The sequence below is a fragment of the Haliotis cracherodii genome, unplaced genomic scaffold, assembly GCF_022045235.1.
Source record: "Haliotis cracherodii isolate W230 unplaced genomic scaffold, xgHalCrac1.p SCAF_8, whole genome shotgun sequence".
Taxonomy (NCBI): Eukaryota; Metazoa; Mollusca; class Gastropoda; order Lepetellida; family Haliotidae; genus Haliotis; species Haliotis cracherodii.
In genome coordinates this window covers 50,135,704-50,156,642 of record NW_027266341.1, presented here as the reverse complement: position 1 = coordinate 50,156,642, position 20,939 = coordinate 50,135,704, and the positions used below count along the sequence as shown (strand labels likewise).

Genomic DNA, 20,939 nt, shown 5'->3' with positions numbered 1-20,939 from the left:
CCCTTAATTATGGGCAATTAAATTCTGGAAAAATATATCTGTCGTATATAAACATTTCAGGCTGTCAGCATAAACCACGAATTTTATTTTTCAACTCTGTTTTTTCACAAAATAATATTCTAATAAGATCCCCCTATTTCCAATTTTGAGAGCGCCCTGGGCACTTATTACATCAAATACGGTATTTAGTGTCCCATGATGAAACAACTCGTCATTTTGTTTACATGAATTATGATGAAAAGGTTGATATTTTATTTGTTAAATTGTGACAAGCACTGGAATCCATTTTATCTATTCCAAACAAGTGTTTCGTTCTCTTTTATTTTCATTTCATTTTAATCTTTCTTGCTTATTATGTATAGTTGAATCAACTTTAAAGGACAAATTGAGTATTCATCTGACCACAGATGATAAAATAACATTGGTTTACTAGCAGGTTACCGTATTCGACCTAATAAGCGCCCCGCTCTGCGCCCACAGTGATAATTGCTAACATATTGACAAGTGAACAATCCATGGCCAATTAGCACCCCTTCCGATTGATCAATGTTCACAAGACTTATCAATTCGCGTATAATACACACTCGTGTGTTATATGCAACCTAAACATGGGCCATGGAAAAAAATATATATCTGTCGTACATAAACATTTCAGGCTGTCAGCATAAACCACGAAATGTATCTTTCAACTCTGTTTTTTTTCACCAAAATAATATTCTAAAAAGAGCCCCCTATTTCTAATTTTTAGAGCGACCTGTGCGCTTATTACATCAAATACGGTACATGTAATTACTTATGTGACACGTGGATTGGGACGATGCTAATGCCTCCAATCACTGTTTTTCTCGCCAAGATTCGTTGAATTACTAACATGCCACGATATGTATAACTGTTATACTGTCGAAAACATTTGCGAACTCCGACGACGCCTGTCGGAGGCGGACGTCGCACCCATCTTCTGTATTCGTGTTCACTCGTGCCTTTCCGTGACATTCCCGAAACCTTACGGAAACACTTGAGTTGACAGCGAAAACAAAAATGGCGTCTGCTGATATGGAGAAAGGCTATCAACAGGTAAAATCGTTTGCATGTGACAAATACCGATCAATTCAGTACGAAATACCCGAAAGTATCGAGTGTGCGTTAACCACGGAATAGTTTCGTGTATTTCTTTAAGCGAGACACTGCATCTTAGGGTTAATATTTCCATTTGTTTAGCTTATTATGTCTACTTTCTGTTGATCGCAGACCGACAGTCATTATTAGCTGTGATTAAAAATAACACAGAGGAGTGACTTTAGGATCATGACAGTCATTGTCACGTGTATTTATACACAGTTGGTTAAAGTTCTAAAGTTGTGTTAATATTTTAAGAAACCGTGGACACATTTTGTAATAAACAAGGTAGACTTCGTTTCATTCCCTGCATTCTTCAGATAGTTGCGGTCTCTTACTAAGAGTCTTAGGCTATATGTCGCAATGGTGTTGGTAATTTTACGTCGTGTAGTCTGAGTACAGGAAATGAATCAGCAACCAGCAGGGAATTATCTCGAGACAATTGGCAACAGGTCATATTAAGTTCATGTTTGATTGGACATTCTTCTTGGTCCTTACAAAATAATTGAATCTTTAAGTCATTTTTTATAACAATCACCATAAACACTGGAACAGCCAATGTCTAAGAACTTGAGCCATTCTGATTCCTTGGACCCGGATGATTCATTACAACATTTTGTATTATCCAAAATTAAAAAATGTAAATAAGATTGATGGATGTCAAATATATAGTTGACATGGATAAAAGAAAGTAAGACCTTATCTTATAAGAAATTGGCACAAGTCCTATAAAGTCCTTGCCAAACTGCCATATAGTTAAGGTATCATAAGGACTATTTGAAATTTGCCCTCTTTAAGGGTTTTGCTGTATGTTATCATTTTAAGGACTAATGGACTATAACTGTTAGTTATTATCGCTGTTATCATGTGTGTCGTTATTTTGGTGTCATATCAATATTGAGTCATAAAAATATATCAACGTGATAAAATTGTTCATAGTTCAAGACAAGCAGACTGTAATTCTGGACTGTCAGTATATATAGCATTGATAAGTGTTCTGTCAGGAACTTATGTATATTATGGTAATGTGATCTTAAACCATATACATATGTGTATCAAATTGATGGAGTCTTGAGTTATAAAGTTTCACTATGTATGTTTAATCATATGGTACACTAGTTGGCAAGCCAATTGCAAGTGTTGCTGTATTGCTGACAGATGGAAATATATAACATGTGTTAATGTCAATGATCACATTACATTAATTAGGCATTCTCTCTCATTATTAGGCTTTCTCTCACTCAGTGAAAGAATGCCTAATAATGTAAAGTGATCATTGACATTAACACATCTTATATACTTCAGCCATCCATTGCTGATTACCAATCAGTGCTAATTAAACCCCTGCCTTCCATTTACAAATCAGCGCCAATCAACTGTTGGCTTCCCTTTTGTTTCTCTCTATGATTTCTGCATCCTAGCATTTATTCACCTCATGAAGGAGTAAGCTTATACTCTGAAACATTGTGTTCCTCATAAGGAAGTTGAAACCCATAAATTCTCTCTCTCATGTGTATCACTTATAAATGCCATTCAAAGACTTGATTCTCTCACTTGTTTTAAGCAATTATGCATCATTAGGCAACAATGGGTGGGTAGAGGTTTTCCATGCAGGGATAGACATGGACACTGGTCTGTAAGTCCAAGACAAGTAACAATCTACATGGACTTGTTATTTTATCTAAAGTCTAGTTATGTTACATAACCACTAGTCTGCAGGCCAGTTGGATATGACCAAGGTATCTACCCCTGATTTACCTATATCATTTAATTCATTCAGACAAGTACTGTCCAGTATGAGGTTGACATAGCTTGTTCAATAAAGAAGGTCAGTAATCATTGTATGGCAGGTTGCTAAATCATGTTAATGTGTATGATCAGATCGCAACAAATATTCAGGATTTTCCTGAGCCATGTTAGGCAGTATGTGTAGGCTTAAGCTAAGTGACTGCATGCTTCAGTGATCTTGTGGTTTGGGGCTGCTTTTACCCTCTCCTGTTTCTACCAAAGGTCAGCCAGGGGGCGGTCGGGTAGCCTAGTGGTTAAAGCGTTCACTCGTCGCACGAAGACCCGGGTTCGATTCCCGACATGGGTACAATGTGTGAAGCCCATTTCTGGTGTCCCCCGCTATGATATTGCTGGAATATTGCTAAAAGCAGTGTAAAACCATACTCACTTACTCAGGTTAGTCAGCATGATCAGTCTGGGTGAATCATGGCTTAGATTAACACAGGGAAGATCATCTACATGATATTGTGAAGTTGGTTAACAAGAAACGTGTATAAACTGTTAACACTTCATCACTTCATCACTATATAAGGTCAGGTTCGGTGACTTAGTTATTTGCGTGTCACCATACCCTGACGATATTAGACGTTGCTCGTGATATCCATCACCGGTTTGTCTGGCCCAGACTCGATAATCGTTCTGCTACATGACCCACATTTTCACAGGCAGTTAGTTGCTTGATCCCCATGGAGAATTGAAATCAGTCAGAAACTCTTTCAGCTAACGACCACATAACATGTTCATGTTCTGCTGCTATTACTCTTTGGTTTTTTATGTCATTGAATGCAATTCTAAAATACCCATGAATTTAGAAAATGAGGACATTAGTTTAAAATATGTTCCTGTTTTGGACATGTAAGATTGAACAAAATAATGCCCTTTTCCCTAATTTTGTGTCTACATGGTCTACATTAACACTTTGCATGCTTAGTTTTGATTGATAATTCCTCAGTGTTTGTGTTGAATCTTAGAAATGTCATACCTTTTATCCCTTCAGCTTCAACACAGAGTATTGGATTGTACATTAATATTTTCTACCCGTGACTACAGTTAAGTTTCCTTGTGTTGTATTTCAGGGACCTCCCCCTGTGTATCCAGGCATGGATCCTCCATCAGGCAACATGCCACCCCCACCCTACAGCCAGGCTATCCATGACCCCACAGGTAACTGTTGTCCCGCGGTGTATACTCGCTCCAGGACAAACCTAGGGTATACAAATAATTGATGACAGTACCAAGGGAACATATTCAACTGTTATTATTTTAATTTTCATGTTTATGCATGTTTTAAGAGTTTATGAATTGTATCGACTTTACCTGATGCATCTTCCCGAGGCAAGGGAGTTAAAAGTCCAGTTTCCATCCTTGCAAAACTAGTCAGGAATTATGGCGATACATCTTGGCTGGACTAACGAGTCCATGTACAATCCACTCAAGACCGCGTAACAAAATCATAATCTATTTCAACTGCCGTGCAGATTTTGGTCGATTGCAGGGTTTGTAAAGCTTGTGTACCGTCAACTCGGCTTCAACAGATATTTTCAAAATGCTTTCATGTTTCTAATTAAGGTGCTCACATGATCTGATGCACGACACAAAGTAAGACCCGGTTCTGTTTTTACAATATTCAACTTGATCATCGATCTAATCGTCTTGACTGGGCACCGCCATTTTGTTTGAAGCAAATGCAAGATATATGAGGGGTGGAATCTGATTGGTCAGTAGGAGGGACATAACTCATAATATCCACTGGTGATGCTACCATGGCTACTGATCGAGCCCAGACATTCCAGCCTTGTTCGGCAAGGGTGGAAACTGGACTTTTACAGTCAGTTAACCAGCGTTAGAAAGTGACACTGGTCCTATAGTCCTTGCCAAACTGCCCAATGGTAAAGGTATCATAAGGACTAGTAGAAATTGGCACTTTTTAAGGGTTTTGCTATATGTTATATATAGCACAGAATAAATATACCCTAAATGTGTCATATATTTTTCTCCCGTAAATTTATCAAAGTTGAAAGTAAGTCCAGTCTGTTGCTTGTGTCACATTAATTAATGACATAGTGCTGAATTACAGTAGGAACATTGCAGCATTAGAAATTGGCACTCATTGTCCTCTTGTCCTTACCAAACTGCTATCACAAGGACTAGTAGAAATTTGCCATGTTTTAAGTTTTTGCTATATGTTATCATTATAAGGACTAGTTGACTAAAATTATTTGCTTCTATCGCTGTCTGGGCTAGAATAGGTTTTCAGCCACCCATGCTTGCCGTAAAAGACAACAATGCTTGTTGTAAGAGGGATTGGGTGGTCAGGGTCACTGATTTGGTTGATTCATGTCATCACATTCCAAATGCGTACGTCAATGCTCATGATGTCAATCATGGGATTGTCTGGTCCATACTCAATTATTTAGAGACTGTCGTCATATAACTGGATCATTGCTGACTGCGACTAGTATAAACAAACAAACAAATAAAGCTTCTATTGCTGAAGCAGCATATGAGATGTCAGTGATCATCTTCCTGAGGCAAGAGAGTTAACTGTCTATAAATGTCCAGTTTCCAACCTTGCCGAACTGTGCTGGTATTATGGAGTTACATTTTTGCTGGACTAAAGAGTCCATGCATAGTCCAATCAAAATCGTGCACCGAAATCATAACCTTGTTCATTAACTGTCATGCAGGTTTGGGTCGATTGCAGGATTTGCAAAGCATGTGCACCGCCAACTCGTTGTCAGCAGATATTATCCAAATCTTTTCATGTTTTTAATGAAGGTGCTTACGTGATTTGATCCATTTCGTGATGTAAGACCCGTTTTATCACAATTTAGATCTTGATTATCGATCAGATAGTCCTGACCAGGCGCCACCATTTTGTGTGAAGCAAACGCAAGTGATACGAGAGGTAGAATCTGATTGGTCCATAGGAGATGCTTAGAAGGGACATAACTGGTAATAGCCACTGGTGGCGCTACGATCGAGCCCAGTAATTCCAGCCTAGGTCAGCAAGGGTGGAAACTGGACTTTTAAAGTCAGTTAATTCTCTTGCCTTGGGAAGATGAATTCAAGTATACATGAGTAAAGACTATGAACTGGTCTACCGTGTCACTACCTTTAATAGAAGGCTGTCTGCTATTTCTTCTGGCCATCAGACAAAGGAACTAGTAAATTAGCACATGACTATAATCATGACTGTCTGAGAGTATACATGGTAAGCAGTGCTTGGTGCTGTGTCATGTGATGCAGTGTTCGAAATTAAGCATGAATGTCAAGTGGTTGTAGTTTGAAGAGAGCCTAGCTCCCAAGAGACAAATATCACATGAGAACATCTCATGGGTCCTGTCCATCCCCTTCAGTTTTGAACACTAATGATATTTTGGAAAGGATAAAAGAAGTTAAGGATGAAACTAAATGGGTTAAAGTCATTACCAATTGTAAAGGATGAAATAATTAGGGGTTCCCCAGCCATGGTAGACATGCCAGATAATCAAGATAGCAACACAATATTATTTAAAAAACTGCAGCATGCTGTATACAAAACAATTAGCTCCCATCATCTCAATGTTTATGATTGAAAAAAGGTTTTGATTGTTGACATGCCAACCTTTAGTGATGGGTATTGGCCTGAATATCATATTTCAATTTATTGCAATGATGATTCATGCTTTATGATACCACAATATATTGCATGCATTCTTTCATGTGTAATTTGTTATGAACCTGAATAATCTCGTCGGCACACTTTGCATGTTGCAATACCCGATACACTTACTTTGGCATCAATTCACATTAAACCCCATATTGATTGTCACATCAATAAGTACCAACTGTCTTTTTAGATACTCATAAGTTCCTTGGTCTTCTTTGGATAACAAAGATGGCCCTATAACAAGACTGACCAGCGTCCTTGCTAAGTGTTATAATACAGTATGTAAACTTGCTTGTTTGTTATTATTTTTTCAAACAGTATAGGGGCACGAGTGGCCCAGTCGTCTAAGGCTCCGCGGTTCGCTGTGCAGAGTTGCGTCCCTTGGGCACGCCAGAAACCTATGATGGGTTTCAATTCCGGTTTGCCCCGATTATGTTTCTAGGTTTGTCAGCACCATACCCGTGCACGTTGGTTTCAGGGAAGTGGTAAACATCTGAGACCTGCATCACTTCGGGCTTTCCTCCCACATTAAGCTGAAATGCCATGATATAACTGGAATAATGTTAAAGGGGCGTTAAACCAAACTGACTCACTTATAGTTATACAGATTAGTTGACTTGACTGAAGGTCATGTCAAAAGAATGTCTTGAGAAAATGTTGTATATTCATACAACATCGAGATATGTATCGTATTGTGGCTTCTGTATCGAGATACGTACCATATCATGTGACACCTCTATCGTGACATCCCTAATATCGGTATTTTCCAAACATATTGTGATGCGTATTCATTAGTATTTCATATGTCGTGGTATACCGGATATACCACACGCCTCTACTAATCTTTGGTTAAATTAATCTTAGTTAAAACCTTGAAGAAACCTGTCAGCATGGTCAGTAGTCTCAGGACCTTACCATGCAAAAGAAATCAGATGTTTCCAATTTAATGAATACTTCTTGTTTCCTTTTCAACAGACATCACTCATCATGCCCCTAGTGCTCAGAGAAATACATATATATCATATGATCAGCGGGGGCACGGGTGGCCCAGTCGTCTAAGGCGCCCAAATTAGCTGTGCAGAGTTGCGTCCCTTGGGCACGCCAGAAACCTATGATTATGGGTTCGAATCCCGGTTTGCCCTGATTATGTTTCTAGGTTTGTGAGCACCATACCCTTGCTCGTGGGTTTCACCGAAGTGGTAAACGTCTGAGACCTGCATCACTTCGGGCTTTCCTCCCACATTAAGCTGACACGCCGTGATATAACTGGAATACTGTTAAAAGCGGCGTTAACCCCAACTCACTCACTCACACATATGATCAGCAGAAGTTGAACTACCCAACACCAGATATTTAATTTTAGTTGATGCTTTTGAATACACAGTCACAGGTAAAATAAATATCAGTCAATAACTGTTAACAAGTTCGTAACACTTCCTGAGTTGATATGGAACGAATAAGCGTGACAATGAAAATGTTCTGCATTATTTATTTATGTATCCTGTAAGTAATGGCAAATTGATCATGTTGTTCATATATATTATGTTTAAATATATATATATATATATATATATATATATATATATATATATATATATATATATATATATATATGTAGAATAGAGTTGTTTTATAAAGCAATTCGGCTTCCAAAGCTGTTTCTGGTGGCATCTAATTTGTACAAGTGCTGCCCAACGTGTAACACATGTTGCTGGTGCTCGCAACAGTACACATACATGGTATAGGTAATTAGGTATACAGTGTTCGGCTCTGGGAAGTTGGGTAGTTTCAATTTAATTTTGTATGGCTCCTTATGGTCTGCAGTAAATTTAAGTGTTGATTTATTTGTCCTCAAAACCTGTCCTCAAAAGTTATTTCCGTTTCGTTTTTCTTGACAAATAATTTCCATCCGTCACTTGACAAAGTTCAACGTTTGTTTCCGAAATCTGAAGCTTTCGCAATCACTTCAGTTGATAAATTTATGTAACCTGTCGAAGCAGGCTTCTTATTGTGTAGTTTTAGGCATCACAATACCATGCAGAGTTCATCTTGACCCTAATCAACATGTGGTGATGTGTGGAAGGCCTCAAACCTCCGAAAAACAAAAACAGGTTCTGAAATTTGATGGCAGTAGGGCTGATGTTTTTGTTTCAAACACTTCATGTCTAATGTCTGCAGGTGAGTTCGTGTACACATGATAACTGGGTTTGATCTGTGAATACAGGAGTACAGGTACATACAAACTGAAGAGGTGAGGTGAGGTGAGGTGAGGTGAAATGGGGTTTAACATTGCATCCATGATTATTGCAGTTATATTTACTGTAGCTATGTGTGTGCGTGCGTGCTTGTGCTCTTGTAGTAGTCCAGACAAATGCCGATTTTTATATTGCTAACCCACTGAGATACCAAGCCGCAGTTTTAACAAGAATACCCCACTTAGACACAGTATACCGACTCCAAGTCGACCAGTCTTTGTTTTAGTGCCTTAATGCAGAGCACCAGGCAGGGTAACAACAAGTACCATCTTTTAACGTCTTTTATTATGACGCGGCTGGGGATCGAATCCTGGACCTTCCGCTCTCTGGGCGGACGCTCTACCATCAGACCACGGAGGCGGTCCGTTCACTGACTGAAACAATTAGCCGTAATAGCCATGTATTCAGTGTCAGGATTTTCAGAAGTTTCATCATTTATGTCAAGTATCAATAATGTCTGTATTGGTCTTTTGGGTAATCATGGTAATGTCAAATACTGTAGAAAATGTGATCAGTCTGTGTCAAAATAAATTGGTCTACCAGCCATGCTAACCCGAACTCTCTTGGCAATTTTCACAGCATTCTGTAGATATGTGGCTACAGTCACAGACTCAGATATAATAAGCAGCTTGAGCATCTTGAACAACTTCTTTTTATAATATTATTATGTGCTGCCTTAGCATGCTCCTTTATACCATTTTTCTCGCCCATGCTAATTAAGGCCACAATAAATTAGTTTTCATATTTTCATTAAAAAAAGTCTAATATGAGGTGGTGACATTATATTTTCAATTATTTTTTCTATGAACAATTGTTCCAGGCATCTGTGTACATACACCGTCAACAGGTGTTCTTCACATGAAGCATGAATGTTTGGGTAGTACTATGCATGTTGTGTATTTCTTCAAGTGAATTAATTAAAACAACCAATCTCATTCAAATCAAATATTTTGCTTCCATATGATACCTCCATATTGAACATCTGACAAACAAACCCTCCATGGGAAGTCACTTCAGGTGAACTTTGTCAGAGTATTTTACAAAAGAATGCATTTACAGAACACGAATATTCCAATTTTTGTACTCCCTTCTTGGTACCTGTGGTATGGGTGCCATGGTCACAATAGCTCTCTGAAGAGAGAGGGTGGATAGTGTATCCACTGCACTATAAAAGCGCAGGCAAGTGTGTGATACGAATGGTAAACCCATGGCTATCAACATTCTGATTGGTCTATGATGATTAAATGGAAGGATCAGTTAGAATGTTGTAGCAATAAATTTTCTTCAGCATATTAACATTGTTCTGACTTAATTTTTCTTGTCAATTGACAAAATCTGTTAATTTATCCAGCTAAAAAAGCAACAAGAAAAATGTTTTTGAAAAAGGTTTTTAATTCTTGCTCAAGATCACACCATTTGCAGTTTAGATTCCAAATTATCAAGGGGTGCATGCCCTAGAGGGCCGAATTGTAGCATTTTACAATTATGGGGGGGGCCTCCTTCCAAGGTTTTGGGGCTACCAATTATATATTTCTTGACAGCCCAATAGGCTATCTGTGATACTTTTTGGTGTCGTACACTAACAGCCTTTATTATTTTCATTTGGAACTGTCTGTGTTTGTTATTTAAAACCCCCCAGCTTAAATGCCTTGTACCAAGACTCAATGCTGACAGGTTTATAAGAAAGTTCTCATGACGTGACCTCCTGTGGATTGATTTCAGTACACACAGAGAGAGATGTCTCATTAAAATCGATCTCTGCTTGAAAACCTGACAACCACCACAGAATATGTAGAAGGTCCTCCCAGTGTAAATAAAGGATTTGTGGGCTCTTGAGCTTAACAGATCACCTTTCTAAAACTATTTCTTTATAACATCAATATGGAAATTTCAGTCTTAGCAAAAGAAAACTTCCCCTGAGCACAAATACACCCTCAAGAGCAACCCCGTCTTCCCGAGGCAAGAGAGTTAACTGACTATAAAAGTCCAGTTTCCACCCTTGCCGAACTAGGCTGGAATTGCTGGGCTCGATTGTAGCGCCACCTGTGGCTATTGCCAGTTATGTCCCTTCTAAGCCTCTCCTATGGACCAATCAAATTCCACCTCTCGTATCACTTGCGTTTGCTTCACATAAAATGGTGGCGCCCGGTCAGGATGATCTGATCGATAATCAAGATCTAAATTGTGATAAAACGGGTCTTACATCACGAAATACATCAAACCACGTGAGCACATTGATTAGAAACATGAAAAGATTTGGAAAATATCTGCTGACAATGCGTTGGCGGTGCACATGCTTTGCAAATCCTGCAATTGACCGAAATCTGTACGACAGTTATCGAACAGGATTTTGATTTCGATGCACGATTTTGATTGGACTATGCATAGACTCGTTAGTCCAGCCAAAATATAACTCCATAATACTAGCCTAGTTCGGCAAGGGTGGTTACTGGACCTTAAAAGTCAGTTAACTCTCTTGCCTCGGGAAGATGGAGCAACCCATGCTTGACATAACACTGACTTACAGGATAAGGTGATCTGACTCGCTGACTTGGTTGATGCATGTCACCGTATCCCAATTGCGTGGATCGATGCTCATGATATAAATAAGTGGATTGTCGGATCCAAACTCAATTATTTACAAAATGTTGTCACATAGCTGGAATATTGCTGAGTGCAGCGTTAAACAACAAACAAACATTAATAGAATATCTACAACGATATAATAGCACTGCATTATTTTTTGCAGTGTCATCCGATCTTCTCGCAAAGGGGTTTCATTATTGGAGTTAAAGATCTGATTTCAATGAAATTGTTATCTCGTCATAGAAAGGTGTCTGATTTTTAAAATGTGAATAGTAATGATAAATGGATAATTGTAATGCACTATAGTCCATCCATTGAAGCTTGCTCAAAGGGCTAACACCATTATCAACCCTGTCAATGGATCAGTGTGCACTCGATTCTCATCTCCCTGGGGAGTATACAACCCATGTTTCCTGGGAGACACTATGAAGTTGACAGCCACATGGCCATCTCATCCTACTGGGTACCCATTAACTGCTAGATGAACAGATGCAGGAGGTTGGAAAGGAACACATAGAAACTTACTTCATCTGTAGGAACTTGGGGTCAATCACATGATGTGCGGCGGCATGTATGGTTGTGTGAAGGTTTGAATGAAAGTCTTATATGATCATGATAATGGCCCTATCAAAATGTTTTAAACAGAAGAAAGTATATAGTCAAAAGTCAAAGATATGTATTGCATGTAAGGCCTCCGGCCCATATACAAGAGAGTTACAAATAAGTAGTTTTACATATTTGGATATATATATATGTTTAACAATTTGTTTCTGAGGGAAATTTCATTTTTAACATATATAGCCAGTTTTAATATGACAGCATAATGTTTTGAAGAAAGAAGAGAAATAAAAGTTGGTACAGGATAATTTGACAGATAGCGTTCTGGTATAAACTTGTTTCTTAGATCACAATAATAAGACATACAAAAGTAAAATGAATTTCATTTTCTATAGCTGAATGACATAATGGGCACAGCCTCTTTGACTTTTCAGTGGACATTTTTCTTCCTTCATTTATCATGAAATCTAAAAATCCGAATTAGACTCTTAAAAGTTTTATACAAGTCATACCTTGAACTGTTTTCTAGAGTGGAATGTCATTCCTGGTAAAACATATTTATAGATTGTACACAAAATTGTTTCAAGAAGAGTTTAACATCACCAACTGTTTGGTTTAACCATACAAAACTGCCATGAGAAAATAAAAGGTTTCTTATAGGTGAGGCCCATGTTACTTTGCCCATGTTGTCTAAATGTACAAGCATATTGTAAGCAAGTTTGGGGATTCGGCGTGCATGCATTCCAAGAATATCAAACCGGTATTTCACGCATCTAGTTTGGCAGTTGATGTATATCGTGTATCTGCCACACTCGCCATAGACCATACAAATGGGTGTTGATAACACGGTTGGAAATTGACACTATGGTCCTTGCCTAACTTCCCAATAGTTAACGTATCATAAGGATGAGTAGAAATGTGCCATTTTTTAATGTTTTGCTATATGTTGTCATTATCAGTACTACTAGACAAGAACTGTTAGTTTCTATCACTGATTGATAGTGTATCAAGTGGGACTCATGGGATCCTTGAACAGATAGTTACACTGACGACAGTATTCATTCAGCGAAGTATTGATCAAAAGTCACAAACGGCAGTGAGCGTGAGTGCAGGTTTATTGTTGGTATTCATGCAACTGGTTACAGGATCTATGCCATGGAATTCTGTGAATGTTATTGATTATATATAAGTGAGCTAATTCAGGTGGAAGGTATAAATGCTGTCCTGTCTGTGAACACCTGCTCGCCTCAGTTTTCCTGATGCCAGTAATGTATCTACCTTGTATCTACACGACCATCTGTTACATACAGTTGTATTATGTCTGGCATCTGGAGTTTCATTAAGTAAAATAATCAAGCTTCTAAAATAGGTTGTATGACACTTTGTTTACATGAGCATTTGGACCACGTCATGGCTGTCGTCATCATCTCAACATGCTCAGTGTCAGTAACAAGCAGCATGAGTATTGTCATGTCATTGTCTTGTGAAATTTGATTAGCCTAGAATCTAAACCAGCCAGAATAATTACCCTATATGTCACTGTGTGCTCTAATAATGAAGGGAGAGGCTTCCATGTATTAGTAAAACGATGATAGTGGGACTATATCCATGATAATCGGGCTTATTGGTAGAACTGTCAAATATTTAAATGTTTGTCATCAAAATGAAAGTTTATTATGTAGGTTTTTTAAAGGCATTTGGCATGTTTAGAAGTTACATGAAGTCTTATGGATGTCAACTTCTGTATTGCAGAGCCACTCATAAGCGTAAAATCCCCCTCCAAAAAAACCCAACAACAACAACTATTCAAAACCCAATTACTTTCGATTAACATGCGTACAGAAACGCATGCATTAAATGAAAAACTCATGTATAAAATCAGCATGCATAAATACCTAATGAAGATTTTTCAGCAGGTGTAAAACGGAGCAAATGTCCGAAACACAATTACAATCTAATTTACCTTCCGAGTCATGCCTATATTTAGAACCTTTATATACATGATCTGCATCTAAAACATTATTTCATATTTTTTTTACATCTCAAAATGTTTACTCATTTGGAGAAAAAACCAACAGAGTGATGAATAGATGTGTGAAAAAATATTGGTCACCCAATGAAAAAATGTTATAACCCAATTAAAATAGAAACAGTAGACTAGAGCTTATGTGTGTGATGCACTTGATCAGCACATAAAGATGTCGAAACAAGTATAGGTATGCAGGTTGAAGAGGTTAGTTTACTCAAAATAAATTGGTTAATGGCGATTTTATGTTGCTTGTGGCAAATACTCAGTTTATGTGGAGCTCTGGCTCAGATAGATTTAGGTAGGTAGATAGGTAGACATATGAACACTAATTATGACAATCAATGTAGAATGTGCGGAACAATGGATAAACAACACAAGGAAACAGTTTTGGAAAGAGTTGGATATTGAGCTGGTCTTTAGGAAGCCAACAGTGATGGGAAACCAATGTTACATACTGATAGGTAATGGGTATCTGTTACCCAACAAGTGGTAATGAGATGAGATTTATTACTGCTCATGCCGATACTCATTATTTACATCATAAGACAATAGCAACAATACTGTCTGTTATGGAGAAACACACTGAAACCAGATAGTATGTCAAAGTGGTGGTTTTAGCTCACATCCAGGCAGCACATTACAGCAGTGATTTAAATCAGATCTTTAAATAGAATTGGAGGTATAACAGTTTTATTGGCAATCTATATTGTATGTTTCATGAATGTACATTACATTGGAACCACTGAGCCTATATTGCCACACGATGGATTGGAAAATGTAGGAAAAGTATGGATTTATAATGTTGAAATAAAAATGAAAGTTAAACAAAAATTGTGGTTCCATGATTTTATCAGCAATGAAACATGGCAGCATCCAGCAAAGCTCACTTTTAGTTTTTGAGTTATTGGAAATGTTGATACCTCTGTGCTGTGTTAGTGTGGACTGCTAATGAGTGAGTGAGTGAGTTTTGGTTTTATGCTCCTTTAACAATATTTCAGCAATATCAAGACGGTGCACACCAGAATTGGGCTTAACACATTGTACCAATGTGGGGAATCGAACCCGGGTCTTCAGGGTGACGAGCTAATGCCTTAAACACTAGGCTACCCAACTGCCCTGGATTGCTATTGAAAAAAACACTTTCTTGTTGCCGGTGAGCCGCGCAGCACTGCTTCAGTGTGGGTTGCCCTTTCAAGATTAACAGTGTCCACTGGTCTTTAAACAGAACCAAAGTCAAGGGGTCTTTTAATGACCCTGATGTTACAAATCTGTTTTAGTGTTCCGTGTATTTGAATTCTGTGGCAGACCTCTTCAAGGATCCCAGAACACCACATTCCCCCCACCCACCCCACCCCATCCCATCACTTTCAAACAGTGGAAGTATTTGACTAGGATATAAAGCATGTTATATAAATCCCATGTCTACATCACTATCAGTGATTCAAGAGGCCAGCTGCTGTTTGAACTCCACAGCAGAATGATTTAATAAATAAATAAATAAATAAATAAATAAATAAATAAATAAATAAATAAATAAATAAATAAATAAATAAATAAATAAATAAATAAATAAATAAATAAATAAATAAATAAATAAATAAATATTTTTATTTTGACCAACCTTGTGGATTAGCTGGCATAAATCCGTGAAACATGAAATTAAAAAAATAAACTGACATAAAATATGTGATTAAAGGACTCCTGGTACACGATAGTTCAAGATGCACAGTGAACACAAAACCATACCAGCTGACATCCTTATTATATATGTATGTACTTGTTAGATATGGTGATAGTTCAATATTTATTCATTTTACCAGGTTATATGAGGAAAGTACTGTATCCCTGAAGTGAATGCCAATCATATTAGATCAGATCTTTTAATGTGATACGATACCTCTCTACATAATAATCTGAGGACACCTCCAAAGATTCTCTAATCATCCAATGAATGCCAAGGCTTCTAAATTCTTGGTACAAGTGAGTGAAGCATTCAGACTGTTGTATACAAAAAACTAAGTTTATCGACCTGTTCTGAATGCCAGAAAATAATGCTGCCCTATAATATTGTTGTGTATATTTTATGATCCTGTATTTTCTGACCACCATTGCATCTACCAGAGACCATATACCGATTTGTATATGGTCTCTGCTTCTACATAAGTAAAGGGTGTACTATCATATTGTTGCGGATCCTGTAATTTCTGACCACCGTTGCATCTACCAGAGACCATATACCGATTTGTATATGGTCTCTGCTTCTACATAAGTAAAGGGTGTACTATCATATTGTTGCGGATCCTGTAATTTCTGACCACCGTTGCATCTACCAGAGACCATATACCGATTTGTATATGGTCTCTGCTTCTACATAAGTAAAGGGTGTACTATCATATTGTTGCGGATCCTGTAATTTCTGACCACCGTTGCATCTACCAGAGACCATATACCGATTTGTATATGGTCTCTGCTTCTACATAAGTAAAGGGTGTACTATCATATTGTTGCGGATCCTGTAATTTCTGACCACCGTTGCATCTACCAGAGACCATATACCGATTTGTATATGGTCTCTGCTTCTACATAAGTAAAGGGTGTACTATCATATTGTTGCGGATCCTGTAATTTCTGACCACCGTTGCATCTACCAGAGACCATATACCGATTTGTATATGGTCTCTGCTTCTACATAAGTAAAGGGTGTACTATCATATTGTTGCGGATCCTGTAATTTCTGACCACCGTTGCATCTACAAAAATACAGGGTGTTCTGTCCAGTGTATATGTGGTCTGTGGTTGTTGTGTTTTGCTAAAATCAAACTTGCAGAATTGAGGTTGAAGGAAATGGAATGATATCATTGATGACAGAGACATGAAACCCACTTTTCTGTACCTCTTCAGTGGTCATAATTAGGTGTAGTCCTGTCTCCTTTTGGTCTTCTGCCATAGCTTAGAATCTACAGACTTCCTGAGTCCTTAACTTTTTGCATTAATCTTGACAAAGACCCCTTGACTTTCAACTTCAAACCCTGCACATGTACTTGTACACTACTACAGAGTTGATACATGTAATCATGTTCATGTTCTGTGTGACAGAGCCCCCGCCGACCTATGAGTCCCTGTATGGGAGAGTGAAGGCTGCCAAGACACAGTCTAGTGGAGTTCCAGACTTCCTCAAGAGATTCGCCCTCCTCCTGGCAGGCACAAGTAAGTCACATGGCCAGAGTGTATCATCAACATATTACTCTGGGTAGCAATAGATCCGCTCCAGCCTATGCTTGTTGTAGGAGATGACTTCCTGAATCCAGTGGACATGTGGATATCTCCACTTACCATGCTTACCGGATGTTGACCACAGCATTAAGCAATTTAATATTCCTAGTCCTTCATAATTCTTTACTGATGCATAAACTAGTCTAAATAAATAAAATCTCAGGTCTCTGATGTCTGTGTCATGAATTACGAACAACACAGGGATTAGTGATGCAATGTGGTAAATAAAGCTTTGAGGTATAGAGTGTATTCAGAGATTGGTCAAGTGAGGGTCAGTCCGACAAAATTGTGAATGTTATTTACATGCACTTGGTGCATGTAGACATACATAGTAGGTTGCACTGGTGCATGTTTTTTATAACTAAATCGAGCCCTGTTAAAGTAAGATAGTAATTAAGCATCGTTGAAAGCTTACAGCTCATGTATTTACTTCCTGTGTCTTTATTGTTTCAGTTGGTTGCACCATTCTGATTGGGCTTTTCATGGCCATCCCTGTTGCTATGATTGTAATGGGTAAGTTATCCTTGTGTTGTGTATTATACAATATTCCCCACAGGCAAGTTATAGGGGGCCTGATATTTCTAGTAGTTAAAGCGTTCGCTCATGACACGCCCAAGACCCATGTTCAATTCCACACGTAGGTGCAAAATGTGAAGGCCATTTCTGGTGTCCGCCGCCATAATATTACTGATAAAACCTCTCCCTCGCTCACTCACTCACTCACTCACTCACTCACTCACTCACTCACTCACTCACTCGTGCTCATGGTAATAACTTACTGATGTTTCATGTTGCCCAGGTACCAAGTTTCTGTTAGGTGCAAAGTTAATTATCTAATTATCTACATGACATTGTGTTTATGTGTATCTAAACTTCTTTATTACCCATAGTGTTAGAATTAACCAAATTCTTTTAATTCCTAGACACTAGTGCAAATATCACTTCACACACACCAGTGTGTGGTTTTTGGCATCTTGATGCCATTGTTGATGTCATCTAAATCTTATTGTGACGTAAATTTTGTCACACTAGAAACGATGTCATAGCTGATGATTGTTGACGTCATTTAACGAATGTGTTTTTCTAAGATAGTGGTCATGATAAGTGCATTTTGTTACAGGGGAGCTCAAAAGAATTAAGAAATAAAGGGCAATAAAGAACTTATTACACTCGCAAGTGAATCTAACTGACTTTATGAAACTTGTATACATGGAGTAACAATTCATGTATTACCCTTTTCGTCGGGAAATACAATAATTCTGATACTCGTTTTGTAAAATCAGTATGACACACACGCTAATCTATATGTATTTTCCAGGTTCCATCCATCTGGATAACTGCCCTGCCGAGCGCTACATTCCAATATATCTGGTTGTTGCTGGTAGTGTGTGGTCATTACAAAGTTTAATGAGTTTAGTGAAGCGATGTTGTTGCCAGAAGTCGGAGGAGACAGAAGGAGAAGAGGGAAAGAAGAAAACAAACCCGTGTGAGGCCATCCTCAACACGTTCATGTTTGCCTGGTTCATCGCAGGTGAGATACCTCCATCGACAAGTCAAGTGGGTTGTCCGGTAGAACTGTGTACTCGCTCTGATGAACGTAGCTTTACTTTTCTTTGTCTCTTACAAAATTATTCACGATAATACTCTTTTTAACTTTTGATAACAATATTTCTGTTATTTCTTTATCAATACAGAAATGTCCCCTTCAAATGTGGAGTTGTGGAATTCATTTTTGTAAGATTCAAATTTTGTCTTTTTGATTTTAATGTTTCCCATTAAGTCATTGTGCAGTTGTTGGAAATGGTCAATGTTTTTGCTAGGATGTTGATGCTTTTTTAGGAACTACCATCTGTAAGGTTTTGTTTCCAGAGCAAAGACAGGTAAATATTTCTTGACCAAACATTGCCTTTTGCCGTTTTGAGTTTTATGTTATGGTTTCCTTGACAACAAACTCAAATGAGGGTAGGGTTTGTTTCTGGAGCATATGCTCAACATGGTCAAGGGTACAATATGCTCAATATTTCTTGGTCAAATTTTCAGATATCAGTCACGCCCTAACTGGTGTTACTTGATATTTAGGAATACTTTAATCGATTTCCAGAGCAGAACTCATGAATCTTTTGTATTTCCTCATTTATCAATCAAGTGGTGAACTACTGACTTACAGTTTTGGATTTTTTCTTTTTTGTTTTTTTTAATTAAATTACAGTATTATTTTTGAATGATTAGAAAAATCAAATGATAACGTCATTAACCTTCTTTTTTTTACAGGTAATGTATGGGTATACAGAACCAATGGCCACTTCAGCTCTGATCCGACGTCGCAGGACTACTGTGACCACACACTGTACTGGTTTGCATTCTGGCTGATCACAGCCACCTACATCATGTTCGGCAGCTTGTGCTGCTGCATGACCCTCAGTGGCTGCATCGCCATGTGCGTCGACAGCAAGTAGACCGCAAGTAGACAGCATCCTCCCACCCTAAAGTCAGTGCTGTTGGTGCATGGAAACATTACCTCCGTGCCTGTCCAAGACTGGCAGATAGCAGTGGGACTCTTGACAAAGTGTTTTTTTAGTGGATGAATTTCAGACCTGTTTGAAACTCTGGAATGGTTCTGCTGACTTTATATGCCATGATATACTAACAACTAACCATTGGCATGATCAGTGGTGAATTCTAATCCTCAGCAGCCTAAATATGACTGTAATCCAGCCATATCACTTCAACAACTCTTGTGTTGCAGATCATCTTTATTACCTACAGTGTATTTAGCATGAGACAAACAGCTGAGAGAGATACAATGTTTAAATTGAGTATGAAAGTCAAGGGGTCGTTGTCCCAGCCCTGATATTTAAACGGATATAAGAATGTGCTTGGGATATATATATATATATATATATATATATATATATATATATTATATATATATATATATATATATATATATATATATATATCAGTCTGAAGGGAGCAATCAAGCCCGAAACTAGTTATTGTTACCTCAGAGAATATTCTTAGGTGTTAGCCCAACTCGCATCAGCTCATTTTCACCTAATATTTACAGTTACAACTGTAGTGTTTATATCCCCAGGTTCAACTATCACAGAAAACCCCAAGGACCCCAATGACCCCTTAATTCAAACACTGGAAATAGAGTTTGCCCTCTTCCTTCTCTTCATCTTCATCTTCTGGCACAGAATGTGCCAGGCACTGCTCAGCTCACTTACCCAAAGCAATCTACCCAATATTAAAAGTATTGTTTTGACAAGTAGTTATATCTTATTTAAGATAGTTTATTGTGTTATCATGAGTTCGGCAAGTTTTGATAAAAACGCTTTTTCCCCAGAATTTACAAATGAAATCTTCTGACATCTATTAATATTATCCATGAATATATATGATAAGCAATCTTTTATGATTGACCATAACATCAGGTTTTGATATAACACACTTCAAAGGACAATAACTGAATTTGTGATTATATAGATCCATCTTCCTAAGGCAAAGTAGTTGACAGACTGGAACATTTTGCTTTTCTAATCCATCCAAGAAAATAGTCGCCGTAGTGCCCACGTGTTGCGAAACAACTGGTACTTGTATCAACACATGAAATTCACTGTCATTTGTAAGCATGCATATTTACAAATTGCTGATGTGATACTAGTGTCAGATTACTTAG

General features: G+C 37.9%; 1 protein-coding gene across 1 annotated transcript; it reads left to right on the top strand.

The window, feature by feature from the left end:
* The first annotated feature begins 1,020 nt into the window (after positions 1 to 1,020).
* LOC139450185 (transmembrane protein 272-like) lies at positions 1,021 to 20,133 on the top strand. The gene is made up of 6 exons (XM_071231859.1): positions 1,021 to 1,074; positions 3,981 to 4,068; positions 17,081 to 17,191; positions 17,711 to 17,770; positions 18,576 to 18,788; positions 19,529 to 20,133. The coding sequence occupies exons 1-6, from the start codon at positions 1,039 to 1,041 to the stop codon at positions 19,711 to 19,713; spliced, it is 693 nt and encodes a 230-aa protein (XP_071087960.1). The 5' UTR covers positions 1,021 to 1,038; the 3' UTR covers positions 19,714 to 20,133.
* Positions 20,134 to 20,939: the final 806 nt, after the last annotated feature.